The sequence below is a fragment of the Hydra viridissima genome, unplaced genomic scaffold (assembly GCF_058129835.1).
Source record: "Hydra viridissima isolate aposymbiotic clone 2 unplaced genomic scaffold, HvirCarnegie_v1 scaffold_8, whole genome shotgun sequence".
NCBI classification, from domain to species: domain Eukaryota; kingdom Metazoa; phylum Cnidaria; class Hydrozoa; order Anthoathecata; family Hydridae; genus Hydra; species Hydra viridissima.
Window position 1 is genome coordinate 14,645,353 of NW_028324307.1, and position 22,363 is coordinate 14,667,715.

The 22,363-nt window shown below is 30.3% G+C and overlaps 2 protein-coding genes across 3 annotated transcripts; one reads left to right on the top strand and one right to left on the bottom strand.

Moving 5' to 3' along the window:
- Nucleotides 1–3,847: 3,847 nt before the first annotated feature.
- Nucleotides 3,848–8,805, bottom strand: LOC145194626 (QRFP-like peptide receptor). 2 transcript variants are annotated; one of them, XM_090095873.1, is made up of 5 exons: nt 8,685–8,805; nt 8,462–8,601; nt 6,317–6,445; nt 5,933–6,214; nt 3,848–5,372 (listed from the first exon to the last, which is right to left on the bottom strand). In XM_090095873.1, the coding sequence occupies exons 4-5, from the start codon at nt 6,045–6,047 to the stop codon at nt 4,288–4,290; spliced, it is 1,200 nt and encodes a 399-aa protein (XP_089951999.1). In that variant the 5' UTR covers nt 6,048–6,214; nt 6,317–6,445; nt 8,462–8,601; nt 8,685–8,805; the 3' UTR covers nt 3,848–4,287. The 2 variants fall into 2 exon arrangements, with proteins under 2 accessions (XP_089951999.1, XP_089952000.1); XM_090095874.1 differs by lacking the exon at nt 8,685–8,805 and having other exon boundaries at nt 5,933–6,113.
- A 9,867-nt stretch (nt 8,806–18,672) lies between these two features.
- Nucleotides 18,673–20,992, top strand: LOC145195351 (uncharacterized). The gene is made up of 3 exons (XM_080073179.2): nt 18,673–18,939; nt 19,313–19,352; nt 19,518–20,992. Exons 1-3 carry the CDS (start codon nt 18,833–18,835, stop codon nt 19,803–19,805), a joined length of 435 nt encoding a protein of 144 aa, XP_079929305.2. The 5' UTR covers nt 18,673–18,832; the 3' UTR covers nt 19,806–20,992.
- Nucleotides 20,993–22,363: the final 1,371 nt, after the last annotated feature.

The window sequence follows — 22,363 nt, forward strand, 5'->3', positions numbered from 1 at the left end:
ATGGACTGGACTGGACAATTAAGTGGATATATGCGAATATGGTGGCTCAGTACGCAGCTCCGGAAAACGTTAAGCAAGAGTATGATAAAGAATTACGAGAGTTTATAAAGGAAAATTGGTTACTGGAATGCAATGAATGTATGCTGGGATCACTGAAAGGCCAGCTACTGTTAATGGAAGTAGTTAACGGAACAAAAACAAAGTTCGAATAGTACTAGACTGGAGAGAAACCAATAGGTTTATTGAGGCATTCACAAGAGATTCGGACGTCTGTGCTGGGAAGTTGAGGCAGTGGAGACGAATTTCGCAAAGCGCATCTCCAATTGAAAGCGTATCAAACGGTTTAGGAGCAAACAATATTGTTTGACGCGGCTATAGTACCGATGATCTTGAAGTCCGTAGTGAGCGCCATCGTTGAAGAAGATAACTAAAGAAAAAAGGAACATCGAGATATGCAGGTGATATTTTTTTTCACGAGAAAGGAGTAGTAAGCATGGAGTACGTTAAAAAACATTTTTGGAATTATGGTTTGAAAAAAAAGGGCGGCGAAAGAATCGATGGGAGAACAAGCGAACTTGTTCTGGGAGTTGGTTGGCGTCTATAACTTGGAGATCTACGTAAAGCTAATTGTATCGAAGGACAACTTAGCCGAGTGATTAACTAGAATACCTGGTCAGTGAATGAGAATTAAAACTTAAAGATACTATAAAAGGTGTCGGAATTGAGTTGATAGATATAGAATCAATTTTGCTTGAATGGGATTGTATACCACACAAGATATTTGCCACTTTTCATATCACAGGATAGAATATATTAAACTATTTTAGCATCAATTAGTTCAAACTTTAACTTAACATTTTCATAGAATTCAGGAAGGTTTTGACACACTGCTACAAGAAGTTGTTTTCAAACACGTGATGTTTTCAAAAATTTGTTGTTAAAAGACGTTTTGTTGGAAGACCTGAATCCATTTCAACTAAATCCACCTTCACGATCATTTCCCGACTTGACATTATGTTTGATTAACAAGTCTTACATACTTTCTGGAATTTTCAAAATTTCTTTGATCAAACAAACTTTGCTTTTTTCTTGCTCGTGGTTTTCTTTTTCTTCTGATGATTCATCAATACTTGATAATACAACTTTTACTCGATAATACAACTTTTACTCGATAATACAACTTTTACTCGAGACTTTTTAGCAGCTGATTTTTCTGAAACATGTGGCTAATTGCCTTGCTGCAGCGGTGAAAACTTTTCCAGCTACAACTTTCAACTTTTTCTTTCAGGCCGGATTTGATTACTTATTAAAACGCATTGTTTACAAAACGGATATAACTGATTGTGACAATACAACTGAGCGCACCGAATGATCATGATCAGGTTCAGTACCAGGCACTTTTTAAGCACACATTCCGCATCGAAAGGCCGAATACCACATACTTGAAAACCGAACTGTAGATTGGCATGACAACGCGAGTCCATTTTATGGACAACATTTTTCAACTACTGGGGAAAATTGCTCTTCTGCAAACGTTCTGTTTTCCTATGTGATCTTTAGTAGTCTTCCAGAATTTAACGCGAAATTTTTTTGATTGTTGCAAAAAATGCAACATCCAATGACTGAAACAGATGCGTTGAAGACATTTGAGCGCAATGTATTTAGTTTTTGAAGAAATTAAATATGGATTCCATGACTATTTTATATTTGAAATGGGAGAAAGTTTGAAAGGTCAAAACTTTGACAAAACGGGCGCCAAAAAAATTCTGTAAAGAAAGAAAAATATTATGTACACTGAAAATTTATCTATTATAAAGAACATTTATCGAGTTATGTGAAAAAATTATTTCAGCATCTGTGAATTCGTATTTACAGAGATGTAATAAAAAACGATAAATTTCCAAAATGCGGCCAAAGTTAAATTGAAGGCCAATTTTAGACGATTCTACGGTACCCCATTATATCACCAAAGGAATAGCTTGTTTTTTTTAGTCGTCAAAAAAATGAAAATAAGCAACTGTGAGTCGTTAATTGTTTTAATACAATAAGTGTTTTGTATGGACCTCTTGTCTGTTTCAACATACATTCAATATCAGATTCCTCCATCTTTTTTGCCATGCTTATTGAGCTCATTAATTGTTTTTTTGATTTAATCTCAATATTTAATTTATGAAAATTTATGCAATTAATTGTAGCATGTATTAAAACAAATGTTTTGAAAGAGGCAATCATTTTCCATTATGAAATTCATTGAGCGGTAGCAATTCAATGAGAAGTAGCAAAATTTTCCATGAAGTATTTGTGATGGATACTATAATGTCATTTATCGAGGAAAAATAGATAAAAGATTTTTATTATTTGAACTTGTTCATCTCCATCTAAATCATAAAAATAACTTTTTAAATATTTTGTAATAGCTATTTTAATGACATATGTTAATTAAATTTTAACCTTCCAATTACTATAAAAGTAGTCTCGTTTAGTCTCGTTTAGTTTAATTTAGAACTAAATATTAAACGCAAAGAATTTAAAACTGCAATCATTTGTTAGGATGATTTTTGGGTGGTGAATCTAAAAAATCTGCAATTTGAATTTTATATTTTTTTGAGTAATATTACTTTTAGTTTTTGCCGTTTATATGCTGCTAAGAGCGCCATTTTGGGTGCGCTGAATTAAAAATGGCCTAACCTACTTAAAACTAAATATAGGCGTTTGGTTTTTCCGTTAATAACGAATGATAACGAATAATGACGAATAAAGTACAAATTTATAAATAAATCTTTTAAAATAAATCGAATTTTCTGAATTTTATTCATATAAAGCTCTCTATTCGTTAAAAACAGCAACAGTTTAACGTATGAAAAAATTATATTCATCAAACTTTTTTTTTTCTTAGAAATTTTTTTTTTTTGAAATATAAGAATATATAAAGGTTTTAATCAAATAGCAATTCTGCCCAATGTCTTAAAACGTTGAAACAAAATAATACAATAAATGTGAGGTATCGAAAATTTTTTTTTAGAATCATAAAACATTTTAGGTCTAAATATGAAAATTATTTTAAATTCAATTTATTTCAAACGAATATTGAAGTTTGTACATTATTTGTAATAAACGAAAAATCAAAATGCCGACATCTCGAATTTACTCAAGATACTTGATGGAGTTTATGTTTGTTTTTTTTTTTGTTTTTTTGTTTACAAGGTTTGACAGTTTTTTTTATTGAAATAGTTTGACATGTCCTTTGATGATAAAAAAAAAAAAAAGGTTTACTTTTACTTTCATAGATGGAAAAAAAAATTGAAAATATCGAGGGGCAGCCTAAGTTAAAACCAAAGTACTAATAATGAAAGTTTGTAATGATCTTAGTTTTCGATGTAAGATTTTCTTTTTTTAATTTTTTTTTCTTTAAGTTTTTATTACGTTTTGTTAAAATAAATCAGTAAAAATTTATTTTAAGCTTCAAGTTTTTTGTTTTTAAACATTTCATAAAAAATCTAAAGAATCAGGAACTAGACGAAAAGGTTGGAATTTACAAAATTTGTCAGTCTTTCATTTTTTGTGAATCAGCGTTGAAATATAAATAAAAAAAATTCTGTTGCTCTTTTGATAGGTTATCAATTTATTTTTATGGTCAAAGACAAAAGTTGTTTTCAAAAGATAGTGCCCTCTTGAAAATGATTGAACTTAGTTTATTTTGCTTAATTTGATTTGTCTTGATTTTCTAAAACATAGTATAGGAAAATTTAAACATGGCTACGTAAAATATCACGTGCCTTTTTTCGTTACATTATAAGGAATGAGAAGCTAAAAGGATTTTTTTATTCTTTAAAAACTTCAAAAAAAATTTTTCTTTTAAATGTTTATTACAAAATGTTTCATCCATGCAAAAAAAATTTACAAATAAATATAATTTACAATAGTTTCAATGCAACATCCTATGAAACACACAACATGCTCCATAACGAAGCATAATCTTGTTTTTGTTTTTGATTTCTTTGTTATTTTGCTAAAAGTCTGCGTTAGATACTGTTTCTAAGTTAAAAGAAATCTTTTAATTTACTATTTTTCTTTCAATAAGCTTAGCAGATTTTTTGAAGAATAAAAATTCCTCTAAAAAGCGTAACTGCACTTTTTTACAACACAGCTTTGGTTTAAAAATCTCCTTGACCTTTCATGGTTAAAATCTTTAATTTCAGAAAATTCTCCAACTTTTCAGAAAACAGTTTACTTTTTTCAGCTTTTCAAACTGCAAAGACCTCTTTACATAAATTTTCAATAGACAGTTCAAACTTGTGATATCTTTGCAGCAGGTTTTGGTGAACCGTTTACAGCATTATTATTATCGAAAGTGTGATCATGGAATGCCAACGGATTATAAAATACTGCAGATGAACATTCCGAAGAAATTTCGTGCAAGTTTATTTGCGGTGGAATTAAGAAACTTGGAGGTGGAGATATTTGGCTTAAGGTACTCCTCCTGCTCTCATTTGACTTAGCATGACTACGTATTCCGATTTGGATCTTAAAAGCAGCCCTAAGCGGTTTGCTTGTATAAGCGTAGACAATTGGATTTAACACAGTGTTGCATACAGCAAAAAACAAAGTCAACCTTGTGGTACGAATGCTCTTTCTTTCATCATCATAATTTCCTACCGTGTACTCTCCAATTACAACCGATAAAAGCCAGTACGAAGCAAATGGTGACCAGCAAATTAAGTATATCAAGACAAGGACCCCTAGTAATTTAAGGGCTCGTCTTTTAAGAAGAAAACTGCTTTGTGAGGCAATAGAGTTGCTTTTGTTCTTGTTTTTATTAAAACGTCCTTTGAACCACAACGTATACAAACTAGTGAAGTAGGTAAACGTAAGAGAAGAGAGAGGCAAAAATACACCCAAAAGACCAGTAAATATAAAGTAAATCAGTGGGTTTACACCACTGGCCCAATTTCTTATGCATAATTTCAGATCTTCGTCGTATTTGAACGACAACACGTTTGGAGTAAGTAGACCTAGACTTAGGGCCCACGAAAGTCCAAACACCCATTTCATGTGTTTGTGTCCAAGCTTCCACGTTACCTTTAAAGGGTGGTTTATACCCAAATACCGGCTGATAGAAAGGACACTTAGCGTTATTAATGAAACAGTAGCAGCTGCAAAAAATCCATACAACCCTTCTGTAAATCCACAAAGCACGTTTGCGCTCATACCTCGTATATTTGTCTCTGACATCTTAAAAAAGATGAACGGGTAAATACTTAAACATGCAATTATATCTGATATTGCAAGATTTAGAATTAATAAGTTGACGATAGTTCTAAGATAGCGGTTGCGTATTATGAGGTAGGATACCGTGGCATTTGATAATATACCTGAATGCAAAAAAAAAAAAAAAAAATTAGATGAAAATAAGTAATACTACATTAAAAATGGACTTAAAACAAGTATAACCAAAAAACTTGAGCTTAAATGCCTCTTCTTAATTGGTTGTACTTGATAATTTGTAGAAGATTGGAAAAATAGTTTAAAAAAGAAAAAAAGAACGTTTTCGTTGTTTATGAAGTTTCAATGGTTTTATTATGAAACTTAATATAAATTTTGTCAAGAACAGGAAACAATATTCACTTTGAGCTCTTAAACCACAAAATTTCAGTAATATTTGGTGAAATATAAACATAAAACTATACTTAACTAAATGTAAATTAATATTTATAAATAGCTTTTAAAAGTACCTAATATAAATTATGATTTGTAATAAAATTTTTTTTATTCACAAAAAGATTTAAATTGAAATATTTATTTTTAGGTCAAACATTTTGAACTAAAAATCTTAATTATTTTGTAACTAAAATTTTAAAATGAAAACCAGTTTCCCGTGTGGAATATGTTTCTACCCATGAGAATCAAATAAACTGTTTCAAAGGATACATACCTATAATAGTAACTATGGCGTAGGCAATCCGAATTAACAAGTTTTCTTCGTAAGAAAAGATTTCGAGGCGCTGTCTGATCATTGTAGTTGCATTAGTCGAATTTGAGATTGTCATGATCACTTGTTTCTGATAACCACAGAATGGTTTGTGAGCTACCAAAGCAGGTATATTTATCTAAATCTATTTTAAGTTTTTAAATGTAAAATAAAAAAGAAGTTTCTCTACTCCCACACAATGTGACGACCTCTCTTCAATTGCAATCAATCAAGACGAATAAAAATCTGAAATGTTTATTGTTAATTAAGTGAACTATTACTGGTCGCTTTTGTTTGCCTATCACAGTTAAAATGACGTCAGAAGAGTAGTTTAAAACCAAACCTTACCTTATTTATATCATTTGAAAATTTATCCGGACTAATCTCAATGCTTGTGTTTCGATGCACTTTCTGACACTCCTCCCCTCTTAAAATTGATAACTCCAAGCTAAAATTAGCTTATTTAACATCGAAAAGCTAAAAAAGAGTATAATAATAGTTGAAAATGCAATGACATAATAAATTATTTTTTTCATTAAAGTTTAGTACTACTGTTCGAAATGTTTTTTTGGTATGAAAAATGTCATTCGCCTAAAATCTCTCTGAAAACAAAGTATCAGGCGGCTCGTATCAATGTGATAAGAATGTTCCAGAAAAAAGAGGATTTTTTTAAGATGAAATAAAAAGATTCAAATGCCAAAGATAGTATTGTGTAAATGTTCAAGACCGTTGTTCAAAGCAAAAATCCTGGTAAATTACAAGGGTGCGCTCATATGCATTATATATGAGATGCATTCTTATATATGAGATGCATTCTTTTGAATTATGGAGTCGTTTTTTTTTTTTGTTTTTTTGCTTACCTTAAAACTATTTTACTTTTGCCGAGTCAATAGGATCTAAGTATGTAAAAACTTCGCAAACAATACGTGGGTCTTACAGCGAGTGTTTTGACACAATCTATTTTGAACATAAGTAATAGTATGGTATTATACCGATTTTTTTAAATATAGGGTTAATAAAAAGTAAGTAAATATGCGTCATAAAATGTTAACCTTAGGGATGAACTTTGAGAGGTAAACGTTATTGAGAAGTGCATTCGTATTCAATAAAGTTCGACTTTATCTCGCAATAGTTTATCGCATTATCGCATTATCGCATATACTAAGGTATTCTTCGTGCTCACCTGAAAGCTTTTGACAGCTAATTTTTTATTTCAAAAGCTTTTAGATAATTATAAATTCGTTATATATATTTAATTATCACTATAGTTTAAACCATTATCATCAAAACCTATTTTTTGTATAAATGCTGTACACGCTTTAAAATATAAAGCTGACAAATTTGACTGACAAAATTTGTCAAATCAAATCTTTTTAACTGTAAATAAAAAAAAGAAATTTTTCAAAAAAACTTCATTTTTGCTTCGCAAGAAGATTAAGATGGTTTTGTATTGCTTAACTCGTAAAAAGCAAACATGTTTGCTTTCCCCGTCTTTATCCGTGTGGACGTTTTGAAATTCTTTTTTTTTTTTTTTTTTTTTTTTTGTCTATTTAATGTTATCATGTTAATGTTATCATCGTGTTAATGTTATCATCGTGTTAATGTTATCATCGTGTTAATGTTATCATCGTGTTAATGTTATCATCGTGTTAATGTTATCATCGTGTTAATGTTATCATCGTGTTAATGTTATCATCGTGTTAATGTTATCATCGTGTTAATGTTATCATCGTGTTAATGTTATCATGTTAATGTTATCATCGTGTTAATGTTATCATCGTGTTAATGTTATCATCGTGTTAATGTTATCATCGTGTTAATGTTATCATCGTGTTAATGTTATCATCGTGTTAATGTTATCATCGTGTTAATGTTATCATCGTGTTAATGTTATCATCGTGAATGAAGTTAAAGTTCTATTTAATGTTATCATCGTGAATGAAGTTAAAGTTCTATTTAATGTTAACGTCGTGATTGGAAGTAAAAACTCATCATCAAAGCGATCTTCATTTATTCAGATTATTTTCAAATGTTAACGAAAGTTAAAGCGGTGAGCCAGCGACAAAAGTATTTTTATGCAAAGAAGCCGGGCCATTCAGTCGACGGGCTACTCGCCACTTAAATTATTAAAAAGAAAAAAATTAAAAAATTAAATTCGCTTTTTTATTATTTTTTAAAAAAATCCATCCCTTCAAATCTCAAATGTTAAAAGAAATTGTAATCATTTTCATTAAAAATCATTTTGTTTAATGAACAACACTATTTTATAAATAGTGATGAACACATCTACAACTCAAGCCGGTTTTTAAGTCGAAATTAAAACTAAAAAAACTGCTTAAACGTTTATGTAAAAAATAAAAGTATAATGTAAAAGGCTCCCTGTTTTCTTCATCAGTTTGAACAAGCGCAGAGTATTATTTTTCTAAGTTATTTATCTGGTTTCTTTTAGCGAAGACCATCTTTAAACAAAAACACTAACTATATTTCACCTACCAATATATCTCATAAAGTTGTTTGTCATAAGAAGATTTTAAAACTTGTTAGCAAACTGTTAATGTTCTGTAAACGTCGAACCCCTTTCTCTTAATGCATCTGTTGAATTTGATATTGATTTGCATAACAGCACACACTCACTAGGATTAAAATTTGTTAAATAACTTTATGCTTTAAATGTATATACCAAAAATGGTATAAAATTATGCCATAATAATTATACCAGACAGAAAAGCTTAGAGCTTTAGAAGTTATTCTTGAAGAGGTTTTGAACAGCATTTTTTAATCCACTCACTGTTTACCCTGACGTTTCAGCACAATGCTAAGTTTTGACGGAGAAAAACTACATATTAAAATTGTGCAATTTATTAACATTTGGTCCAAAAACTTCTGCGAATTGCGTCATTGATAAAAAAAGGAATAAAGTAAAAACCTGTCCGAATTTAGTGACGTCTCGTCAATTGTGACGCGTAAAGTTTTATCGAAAGCCTGAAAATTTTTCGGAACAGTCTGTAAAACAAATACACTAAGATCATGCGTTTGTACATGAATTATTTTTCTGCTATATGTGAACATTTTTAAAATTCAATGCGCTTTTTCTTAAAAAAGAAAAGACTTGATTGTTCTTTTCATAATTTTCTCTTCTTATAATATTTTATAACGATATTTTATAATAATTAAATGACTTAAAAGAAACTAAAATAAAACAAATAGTTATTAGGAAATATAATTAATACGGAATTGCATTTCTGTTCAATTACAACCAAACGGTTGCGAGCGCAATTCTGTTATTATAACTTAAAAACTAAATACTGGTAAGTGAGGAAGTTTTTTCCGCCATTAAGACCAAAATGAGGGATATATTAGTTCATGAATTTATCGATACTTAATCACTCATGCCCTAAGAGGAAAGTTTACGGTATACGGGAAGTTTATTTAGCCCCGTTACAAATATTACATTGAAGTGGCTTATGAAGAGGTTAATAGAATCTATATTTTATTTCAATTCGATTTTACTTTAGTAGTAATTTTTTTCCGAATGAAAGCAAGTTTAAACAAGCTTTTGTTAGTGTAATAAATAGGATTCTTATAACAGCTTTAAACAACAAACCTTTTTTTGTTCATGAATTTAGTTACCACCTCAAGGACCTTCTCTATACCATGCTTCCTATCGATCCATGCGAAAGGACAGCGAACTAATTAAATTCATAAAAGTAAATGAAACTTTTTGCCTTAAAGCAGTTGCCATGTTGATCAAGTATGGAGTATAACCGAAGAGTCGCAATTATAAATGTGTTCGCGCCGGACAGTTAATGATAAAAATCATTCTGCTTTTGGGATACCAAAGATGGATTGTGTACAATGCGATCGCGAAGTACAATAAGTCAGATGAGTCTAACAAGGTCACTGTAACACTAGCAAAGAAAACTCACTCGAAGGAGTGCGTTGTCAGGAAACCTGACGTCATTCAACGGGCTCAAGACCTGATTTAGGAGGATCTAGGGCGGTCGATTAGAAAATTTTTATTGGCTGTTGGTGTGAATAAAAGAAAATTGCGTCAAATCATCGAGGAGGATCTCCGCTTTAAGTTCTTTACACTTAAAGTGACACAAATGTTTTCCGAAGCCGCTGGGACAAAACGAGTTAAACGCTGCAAACTGCTTTTACATTACTTATGAAACAATACTGCCGGACAACCCTTTTTTTTTCTGAAAAAAAAAATGTTATTGTCAATGCAAAAACGGATAGAAAGAGTGATCGTTGACAAAAACCAATAGAGAGAGTGATTGCGGGCAAAAAAAATAGAAAAAGTGATCGCTGGATGGAAACTGCGTCGTCTGAAAGGCTGCATATTTTCCAGCTGAACGATGCGCCCGCTCTCACAATTCGTTTGGTGTAAAGTTGGTTATCGGACAACATAAACATGTTTTGGTCTAAAGAATTCTAGCCTCCCAACAGCCCAGATTTAAATCCTTTGGACATTTACGTATGAAGCGTAGTTGACATCCTAAAGTTGCACTATTAAGAGCCGTTTATTTAAACAAATGGGAGTATATTGAATAAATATGTTCTATATGACCTTAGAAAAAAGTTTAAAAAAAAAGATAATTTATTTTGCTTTTGCAATAAGAAATATATTTGTAAAAAAGTGGTAATTTGTCCGGATTTTAGCTCCGCACCCTGTATATTTATCTCTCCTCAGTTTTGTAAAGGTCAGTTTATTAAAAATGAATTTATGCCATATATGAAAAGTTATGACTCAACATTTGTTTTGCTGCATTTATACGGTGAGGGTGATCTTTTCTTTAAATATTTTATGTTATATTTGAGGAGTGTAGTATGTTCTCTCTTTTAATGTGAGAGGTCTGGTGTGTTCTCTGTTAGTGTGGGGGGTGAAGGAATGCGGATGTTGAGGGACTAGGAACTGTTTGGTAAGAAAAGGGCAAGGGTTAATTCTTAAAGGGTTAAGGCAGTGTTTTAAGTCCTCATTACATTCTAACTAAAATAATTCTTAACATAAAGTTTTATCAACTGGTGGTTAAAACTCATTCCTTACGTTAATAAATTTACAAATAATATTTTTCTTAGTCTTCTTGTAGTGTGTAATGCTATATTTATCTATTGTTCCTTTTTTTTTCTTCTCCTTTTTCATTATTACAAACGGTCAAACTTTCGTTTGCTTTTCTTTAGTCAATATTTTTCCTGGCTTCTGTTCAACCCTTTGTTTTTTCTGTTTATCCAAAACTTCTTTTTTTTTTTTTTTTTTTTCGTTTACCTTCTTGTTTATCCAAAAACTCTCTTTCTCTCTCTAAAAACTAATTTCCCAAAAAGTTTTATTTTTTGAGCTTTTATAGTTCTTTATTATTGCTTAACTTTTGTAGCTGTACATGACATAAAAACCTCATATTTTGTTGCTACACTTGACATATAAATTTCTTTTTTTGTTGCTATACATAACATATAAATCTCATACTTTGTTGCTACACTTGACATATTAATAAGTCTTTTTTTCGTCTTTTCCTAATAGCTATTTTTAATTTACTTCAATACGCTTTATTTTCTTATCATTTTTTCTTTATATAACAGGTTGAACAAGTCTCTGTGTGTTTCCGTCTTTTCCAATCGCTGTTTTTATCTTAATTCTCACTACTCACAATTCTTTAGTCTCTCTCCGCCTTTACCGTAAACTGGAAATAAATTCTAATCTAATTGCATAAAACCGCGGAAGTAGAGAAATTAGAGTAGAGAAAGTAGAGAATTTTAGCGCTACTGAAAAACGCTCGAATTCATCGCTATTGTTGAAAAAAACAACAAAAGAAACTTTAAAGTTTTTTAATGCCATACTTTGCTAGGTGTTAGTTTAGGAATGTTTAACATATTAAACTACGTGCATTTTTTGATCTTCATGGGTTCTTACTAACACTACTTGTAATACTTAGTAATCAAATAGGAAAAGACACCTGCAAATAGAATGCATCTTTTCATCGGAAAAGCATCTTTTTCTGTTTTCTTTTTTTTAGCATTTAAATTTTCTTTCGTGCGTTTAACTTTGGTGGTGGTAACCGAAACTTGGTCATCACTAACAACAGCTTTTTTCTCGACCTCGTTGATTACGAGACTCCTCAGCCCAATCCTCAAGCTTCATAAACCAATTTTATCATTCACTTCTATCGTGACGCTTGTAATCTAATCCCCTGCATTTTGTTAATTCAAGTTAATTTTTATCATTCTCTTACCTTTTCATTAGTCTCCGAATTATGACCCGTATTTGCTATTCGTTTGTTAATCTCCAATATATTAGTCTTAACCCAGATATGCTGGAAATCTGTTAACAAACATGCGTCGCATGTTCTACAGTTTGTATATTCGTATATCAAAAGGCTGTGCATGCGTATTTAACATAATGTTAGGGCGGGTGTATTGGTTCAAGAGTGGATCCTGATATTTTTGGCTTGGGAAGGACAAGGGTTAATTATTAAGAGGTTGAGATTGGGTCGCTCGTCCTCAGTAAATTTTACCTTCAACATGTTTCAATATAATGTTCTATTAATGTGTTATGATGGTTGGCAAGATTTTATTCATTGTGTTAATAAAGTTACAAATAATATTTTCTCACTCTCGTTGTAGTGTCTAATACTATGTAAGTATCGTTTTTGTCAATTAATCTTCTTTTGTTCTTCTAGCTCTTCTTTAATTGAATATCTTTCTGTTTTTTTTTTTTTTTTTTTTTTTTTTTTTTATTAGAAAGGCAAAACATCCGCTTAGTTTAATTTAACCAATATTTTTCTCGAAGCTTCTGTCGAACCCCTTCCTCTTTCTGTTCACCCAAAAGTTCTTCTACCATTATTTTTGAGTTTTTTATTGCTTATTTTTGTTGTTATGTCTACTTACCATTCATTTGCATGACATGATAAATAAGTATCCGTGTGTACCTCTTTTTTTATCGCTGTTTTTTACTTTACCTTCTTTACATTATCACTTCTTATCATTTATTTAGACGGTGGATAAATAAATATTCATTTGTACTCTTTTCCAATCGCTGTTTTAAGTCTCCTTCCTCATAATAATTAACCGCAATGCAAGCGTGCTTTGCTGGCAGCTCAGGAGCTTTATTGCATTGTCCCAAATGGAAATAAAGAGTATTTAGAAGCCAACTTGTAGAATCCAAGAATTTAGTTTAGGAGTCCAGGCAAAATTACTGTGGAAACAAATTGTAATCACTACCTTTTAAATCTTAAATCAATAAAGCCATATAACGGCATACGAGATCACGGCCAGAATTACACCTACTTTAATGGGGGAAAAACCTAAATCAGAAAATTTTGAGTACTTAGTGACAGTAGAATTGCAAAACATTTAAAAATTTCAGTTTAAAGGTGATTTAATAAAAACTAATACAATCAGGTATATGATTTCAAATGCAACAGCTATTATGCGTAAATGTAAAGAATAAAGTCTTTTTTTTCAGTTCATTGGACTTATGGAACAGATTACTTTATATTAGGCTGTTTTTTTCTGAGTAAGTTTGAAAATAGAGTTCCGTTTTGATATTCAAATGACAATTCAATTTGAAAATTACTGTTTGCATGTTGCAACGGTAAATTTAACGCTCCGAATCGGATATCAATCGGGAAACCGCTTTTTTCATCAAAAATCCCAAAAAAGTTCTCTTCAAAAGATTTATTTAAACGAGGTTTTCCATAATCTAAATAAAGTTAAATAAGAATTTGTTTCTTTAAACAACAGTGTAACACAATTCTTAAACCTAAAATCACCTTTAGCTATGCGTTTTAAAAGGCTAAATTACAAAATCGTACGGTTGAGCGAACGCCATGTACTTACTATCTCAAATAGCTAAGATTAAAATAAATTGTTTCATTTCAGCGTTGGTCCTTTTGCAGTACGCAGTACAATTTGTCCATAACTAATTTGTCTAATAAACTGATCTTCCGATTTAATGGGAGCCAATAAATCTTTGATAGATCAAATTTAAAACTTAACAACAGATTATTTACTTTTGGTTTCCTTCTATTACTTATCATGTTGAAATCCATTATTCCGGTTAACTCAGGATAAATCAGATAGATCGTGCTTCAAACCACAATAATTTTATTAAGGCTTAAGAATAAACGTCATTAGTCGGAATTATTCGAAGTTAACCGGAATAATGCTTCCTAAATAACAAGATGGGTGTTAAATTCTAAGTTTAATTACTGTTCTATATAATTCTTGGATGATCTAAAAAATTTTACTTTATCGTATAATAAAGCAGATATTAAAAATAAATTTAATAAAAGAAAAAAAATCACATTAAATCGTCGATTAAACTTGAAAAAATAAGAGATTTAATCACTTGCCGATTATTAATATTTTTATTTAAGTGGCATATTTTTACAATAAATGTTTTAAGATTGCCCTCGGATAATATCTTTACAGATTCTTTAAAATACTATTTGATCAACTTTTATTGTAATTGATACTTGATGACGCCGATTGCAATTTTTTCCTCCTATGAGATTGAACATTTTCACTTGCGGCTTAGTTGACTTTTTCATAACCAAGCCTGTATTTATGGACTTCTTGATGTATTTATGGACTTCTTGACTCCTAAGGGGTCGTATTTTATCAATTTTTATTTGATTATTGTATTTGGGTTATGAAATAGGGGGTTGAGGGATTTGAGAATTATCATTTGCAACTCACCCAGCAAACATCGAGTCTAAAAAAGATGTCTTTTAGAGGTATAAAAAACGTCTAATACGTCTAAAAGACATATTTAAGACGTCTTTTTTAGACTAAATGTTTGCTGGGCAGATGAGGTTGTTAAAAAACATTCGTTTTCAAACTCTAAATTGAAAAAAATGTTTCTCACTCATATTCATTCCTTCCTTTATTTGTTCTCTTGTATACCCGCTCGTAAAGTAACCCGCGTGTCTCTTTCACTCAAAATTTACTCATCTTTTCTTCGCTTTATTCCAATTTTTTTCCTCTTAGCTGTGCCTTAAAGTTTTTCTTTTAAACTGATGAGGTCTTTTCTCTATCGTTTGTCTGTGTGTAAAATATTAGGTGGTTAAATAGATACAAATGTCATCTTGTTTACAATTTTAAACCATTAACCTTCCTCATGTAATGATGACTAACCCATATTTTACATTGATAGACAAAGTTGGGTCTTGGTTTATAACAACAAAATGACAAATGTTTGTTGGAGCATGTTTATTAACTCTATGTGCACATGGTAATATGTCACGGTTTTCGTAAAGAATCTTTTAAAGCCCAATTGATGTGATCGCTAAAATCATTTAATAATAGTTTGCATGCAGATGGTCTTCTTCTGTTCTTTGATGAAAGTTCTTTTATTTTTATTTATCATTCGTCGACTTTGGTTCATAATTGTATTTTAATGTAACGTTATTGACAAACTACTTAGCAGGAACAATGCACAATTCTAAGAACCCCAGTTTTTTGAGGGTTTTGTCTCTCATGTTCATAGATTTTTGTAGGAATGTCAAACATTTCGCAGCGCAGCTACTTAATTTTGGTTTGGAGTGAAATAAAATGGAAAATTATGAGTTGCAACTGTAGCAAAATCCTGTTTGTCATGTTTTCAAACAACTCTAAGCTTACCCCCGTGCATTTATAATATTAAATACATATTTAGTAACACCTTTTTATTAACAAGGAGGTTTTATATAAGAACTAAAAGTCATTAAACGAGAACCTTGAGCAAGTGTAGCAAAAAACCAAAATTGTACTTGGTTGAATTAACATTACTTTATATATGGTTTACAAACTTTTTTAATAAAAGAAATGGAGCTGTATCAAGCGTTAAAAGCAAACAATCATTCTTTAATAGATCAGATTAAATTATGTAACACCGCCGAATTAAACAATTTCTGCCAGCAAAACTTTTTAAATTTTTGAAGGGTATTTATAACTTAGGAAAAATAAAAAAAAAAAAAGAAAGGTCCTCCGTCACCTAGCTACGCCACTGTTGCTGTGGTTCTCTGGTTTTACTTTTGCTACAGTCAATATTTTTCCTGGATCCGCCTCTGGAACCATTTAATTTTCATGTCCTTCTCAAGGCATTTCCCAATATATTTATTTTTCTAATGGTATTTTATATTTTTATTTTTGGTGTTATATATTTATTTTTGTAGGTATTTTTCCCAATATTTCCCAATATTTTTAATTTCCCAATAGTTCCCAATATTATTCCCAATAGTTCCCAATATTTCCCAATATTTCCCAATATTTCCCAATATTTCCCAATATTTCCCAATATTTCCCAATATTTCCCAATATTTCCCAATATTTCCCAATTTTCCCTATAATTCCCAAAAATTTATATTTGTAAAATCTCCAATGTTTTACAAAAAAAATTTTTTTGCTTGTAAAAAAATGGTAAAGAGCATGTTTATAAAAAAGTTAACCTGCCGTAAAAATGAGCTGTGATAAATCAAGTTTTCAAAGTTTTCAACAAAATATTGTTATTATAAACCGGGAATCAACTCGGTTTATGATAACAAAATTTCCCATAAAAAAACTCTTCGACGTTAATTTTCGTGTTAAGCAAAGAAGAACCTTTCAGAAATTTTTTGAAGCATTGCATCCGTTTCAAAGTTGGTTAGCCAATTTTTTCGCCTTTGAATCAGTCACCTAACTCTTATTGTTATTCCTGAGAAGGACTAACCTTTCACCTTCAGTACATATTTTGTTGAAGACTTTAAAAAAATGATTTACCACAGTTCATTTTTACGGCAGGTTAACTTTTTTATGAACATACTTTTTACCAACAATAAATTAAATGTGTTGCGCCGTATTTTCGTTGTCTTCTTTCATTCCATTTTTTTGCAGGTTCATCGATAATAATAAAAAAACTCTACAATGCACAAATATTGTTACATAGATGTTCAATAGCAACCTGCAACGACTTATTTACTAGTTTACGAGTAAAAAACGGGAAGCAACCTGTAACGACTTCCCCTAATTAACAAATTAAAATCATGTCAAATTTTTTACAGGTAAAGAAATGGAGACTTAATTTGGGGAAATCATTACAGGTTTCTATCCCGGAAAATTCAAAATTTATATTGAGTTAAGGGTGACTTCATGATAAATACCGGAAGCCTGACCAAGTAAAAATTCTACCTATAGCTTAAAAAATATAGTTAAAAAAGGAAATAAATAAAGATAATTATTTGTGTAATAGCATGCTTCCGTTTATGTATCTTTTCTGTAGCCTAAATGTAATTCAAAGAAAGAGATTTTTTCAAAATCTAACACACACAATATGTATATATCGATTTATGAATGCATATTTTGTAATGAAAATTGCTAACTATGCACTGATTTGTCAAGTACTACTATCCTAAGTTTAGTTAAGCAAATAATATAAGTTAATATTTGAGAAATACCTAAACTATACATTATATACTTCAAATTTTTTAATCCGATATTGGCAAGAAAGAGGTCTTAATGGCGAATTTATAAATTTATTTTAAAATGTTTTTTTTTTTTTTTTTTTTTGAATTAATTTTCTTCGGCTATTAGGAACTACAAAATGCCAAAACAAAATTTAAGAAGCACCTTTTTTTTTTTTTTTAAGCTGCCATTTTCCTTTAACTATTTTAGAACAGCTCCATTTTTTTCGACCCACAAACGGTAGTTTTAAAAACAGCAAACTGAAATCGAAGTCGGATGGAAGGCAACCTATCAGATATTAAAAACGAAAACGCGAACGATTGGAGATATGATGTTTTTCATAACGGAAACCGAAAATTCCCAGTTATTTTCTAAACGGATGCTTTATAAATGCGTGATGATTCAAAAGCATTGCGAACCAATATTCTCTCACGATAAAACCTAATGAAGCAAATATTTCACTTTAATTTTAACATAATAAATTAATATTATTATTATCTTTACTTTTTGAATTTTATTTAACTTTAATGCGAATTAGAACGTGGAACATGATAAAAGACAGTTCGCACAAAAAATTATTTAAAAAAAAATCTGATTACATATATTTGATCCTGTAATTAAATGATCGAGTCTAAGTTTTATTTAATAAGCGACTGCAAAAGAAAAAGGACAGCAAATGGAATTATTTGTGCAGCAATCGAATTAATATGCAAAGGAAATAAAACCGGCTTTAAAAAAGACGCTTAAGTATATGGCGAAGTGGCCTCTGTATCTTGTTAAATACTGTGAACTAAACTGAAATGAGCTTAAAAAAGCAACGATAAAAAAATTCACTGGATGTCAAAAACTACCTGTTGGACCAGTTCTTAACGCGCACAAACTTTCCAAGTATAACTAGTTATAATAAATAAAATTGATAAAAAGAAAAATCACAACTTAATTACAATAATTAATGTTGATAAAAACAAAAGTATTAAAAACCAAATATCTTTTTTTCCGTAGGCAACAAGACTAAGTTGTATGGTTAAAAAATTTATTTTTTGTTTGTTTGATGCATTTTATTTTTTAAACTTAAAAGCAATTGTTTTTTTTTTAAAGTAATTTGCATCAAGGTTGAAGCGTTTGCTTTTATTTATTTTTAAACGTTTTGAAACTGTTTAAAAGTGCTCGTTTTTAATTATACACTGTTATTATCAAGCAGATTTTTCAATATTTGAATTAAATTCGGTGGTTTGTTGCCATGACGAAAAAAGAATTCTAAAAAGGCATTATAGTAAAAAAAAAATATAATCCGATATATTAACGACTTTCATGACGCAAGTGACGTGTTAAATTATATGAAGGAAAATGCAAAGTTTTTCATCTAAGTATACGTGTTTGAATTTAGCACGTCAGTTGTTATAAATGCCCAAAAAGTATTGATGAGTATTTCACATTGCTTCAAAAATGGTACTTGGGACCAAGGGAGCTATAATTATCGGAGTACTCGGTGGTGCATTCTTATTGGTCTTAGTTGGGATTTGTTTATTTGTAGTTCAAAGGAGAAAAGCGAGGTGAATATTAAAGGCATTTTTTTATCGTTAGAAAGATGATGAGCGAAATACCTTCTTTTTTTTTCCCGTAAATTTCCACAATCAAAATTTTAATTAAGAATTTATTTATTGGTTAAAAAAAAAATCGAATCTGTTTTTTTTTTGGTTTTCAGAGCCTTTTCAAGGTTGTTTACAACGAGTACAGTTGATAGATTCATTTTGAGCAAAGACCTTTTACGAATAATTCATAATCATGATAATATGAAAACTTTAACCGGGTTTTATTAGCGCTGTTATGTTAAATCTTAAATGCATAACTCAGGCGGGAAAAAGCTTTAATTTTTCCCCCTGGTTTTACGGACAAAGTTACTTAAATATTTACTTTTGTTACTAGGAAAGCTGAACAGTGCCAAAACAACATTACTAAAATAGTGGTATGTTTTTTTTTTTTTCTTTCTTTCTTTCTTTTTTTTTCTTTATTTTAAATGATATTTAAAACTGATCCTTTAAAGATTTTATTTTTAGATCGGTCTGCAAATTCTTAGACCTATTGTTTGAATATTGTAAATAAAAAACTGTTTTAAAATTTTCATTTTGAGGTAACTGCACTTGAAGATCAAGTCCCAAAATCTGATGAACAAAATGGTCATTTGCAAATCAACGATCCTCTTTCTAAAACTGATAGCGTCGTTCAATACGACGATAACTTTGGGAGAAATAACCCATTTAGAGAATCATTCAATTTAGCTCGTGAGATACAGAATCACTTCAATACTTTGCCGAGATCTCCTGGTCAAAGAAAAAAATTTGACATCTTTTTTCACCCAGAAATTTCATTAAGAGATATTTCAGAGTCAATTGACATAAAAAAAGAGGAGAAAGATTAAGCTATTTGTTTATAAAGAAAAAAAAAAAGGAAATTATCGATAAAGGTTATTATCGATAAAGGTTGTTATCGATAAAGACAAATTTTTTTTCGATAACGCAGGATGTGAAGATATGCAATCAATGTGATATGGAAATTAAATTGAAACACAACCAATTACCTCCAGAACAATTATCTCCAGAATAATTTCCTAATTGTATTAGGTTGTTGGACTCAAACTAGTTCACTTTGGCATCCTTTTATTCTGAAACAACCGCAGAATAATGCGATATCATGCATAGTTTATTCATTCTGGCGCCCATCCTTAATTATTGAAAAAAAGCTATTGCTATAGAGATACTACAATCGATACAAACTGCATTTCGTCAAAAAAATGAACTCATCAATAAAATTTCAATTAAAAAATTTGCTGAGCAGATTTCAGATTTTATGTGAAAATAAGACCACGTCAAAATGACGTTTGGTGGCGCCATTTTATCATTTCTAGTTATTTGTGTGATGTAATAGGAAGTAATTGTGTCCTAGAAAACATAGAACAAGTGAATTGAGTGCTTTGATGCACATAGTTCAAGTCATAAAAAGTTGTGGAAATTTAATTTTTTTAAATTTTTATGTTTTTTTAAATTTTTATTTCGACAAAAAAATAGATTGAAAGCGTCTGATTGCAGATCACTGATCACTGGTTAGCTTTCAAGTTTTCAAAAGACAGAAAAGATTAAAAAAGTTAAATTGTCAGAGTTAAAAATTATTAATAAAGATAGTAACTACTCCCCCTACATCAGCCAAAGTGGAAATAGGGTTAACATATAGAAAAACTTTTCCTTAAATAAAAATTAAAAACCATTTGAAAAAATTTTTCTGCGACATAAGATTGTGCTTTAAACACTTTTAGATTTCATCAAGGAACAACTTGACGTAAACATCAGATTAAAATAAAAAAACTGAACATTTCAGAATTTTTACTTAAGTTAACAATTCTGAAATGTTCAGGTTCGAGCTCACAATAAACCTATACAGCTCTCTCTACAATCAGTATTTTGTATGCTAACCGTTTCTAAAGAAGAAGATTTATCTTCGTTAGCGGCGTTTAAAAGACGTAGAAATGTTTTTTTTTTTTACTAAATAAATTAAACGATGAAACTTAATTGCTCCGTCAAAAGTATCAGCGTCCTGATCAACATCAAGAAATTCACAAACGTATTCTTATACCGGGCTTACCTCCAGTCTACAAAATTGCTGGTGAAGCCTTTGTAGGTTTTAGGGTAAGCCCGGTGATGAGGATCAAAGTTGGCATATTGCTCTGCCGCAACTTGGAAAAAAAAAAGAGAGAGAGAAAAAAAAAAAAGAAAATCGAAAAATTAAAGTATTTATATTAAAGTTTTCATGTAATTATAAGCTTAAGGTGGTACAAAAGCATTAAAATCATAAAAAAAAAAAACGATTTTGGGATTTTTATTTCAATATATGTAGAATTCAATTCTGGTTTCAAATATGTATAACTTTGATATGTTTTTTTAATAATATTAAGAGATATAAGATTTTTAAAAAATCAGGTATAATTTTATTCGCTTAGCAACGCCTTTTCGTGAGGTTGGTCAAGGTTATCAGGGAATCCGTACATTTGCAAACATTACGAACATGCCAACACCATTAACATTTCCTGTATATCAATTGATAGATGATAAATTACATACTTTTTATAATGATGCAGTATCAGAAAGCATGAGCAATGCAGTTTTAGAAACAAAGAGTTTACTTGCTACCAATGCTTTTGATAACAATAATATTACGAAGGTCTCAGTTGATGGTACATGGCAAAAATGTTGGTATTTGTCAATGAACAGTGTTAAAACTTTATTTTCAAGAGAAAATGGAAAGTGTTTAGACACAGCAGTTTTATTTAAATATTACAAAGGATGTGCCAAAAAAAAAACCAGGGTACCTGTACATGTTCAGAAGCGATTAGGTACAGGATCCCGCAGTTTGCTTCAAAGTATGAAAGGAAAAATACTAAGTGATGGAAAAAAATTAAATGGGTCAGGAAGATTGACAGATAAAGATATGAGTAAACTTCAAAATTATTATGGAATGGCAATTAGGCAGAATAAACTATTATACCCAATGAAAAAATCTGTTTGGGCTGTGTTATTTCATAATAGTAATATAAGTAAAACTAACGAATGCCATCAATTCTTCCCTAACGAATGCCATCAATTCTTCCCTCAATCCAAAAACAGTTGGTGCTTGTGGCAAACAGATAGGTTTAATAATCAAAACAAATACAAACCCACATTGAATATACCATTGTCAATCGAAGCTGTTCTTCTCCCAATTTTTCATGATCTTTTAAGTGATAAAATACTTTCCAAATGTTAAAATGGGCAAACCCAAAACAAAAACGAAGCTTTAAATTCTATATTATTGAAAAAATGTCCCAAAAATATTTTTTTTGGAAAAAAGGTTTTTAAGATTGGAGTTTCATCTGCAATACTATAGTTTAATGAAGGTTGGAGTTTCATCTGCAATACTACAGTTTAATGAAGGTTGGAGTTTCATCTG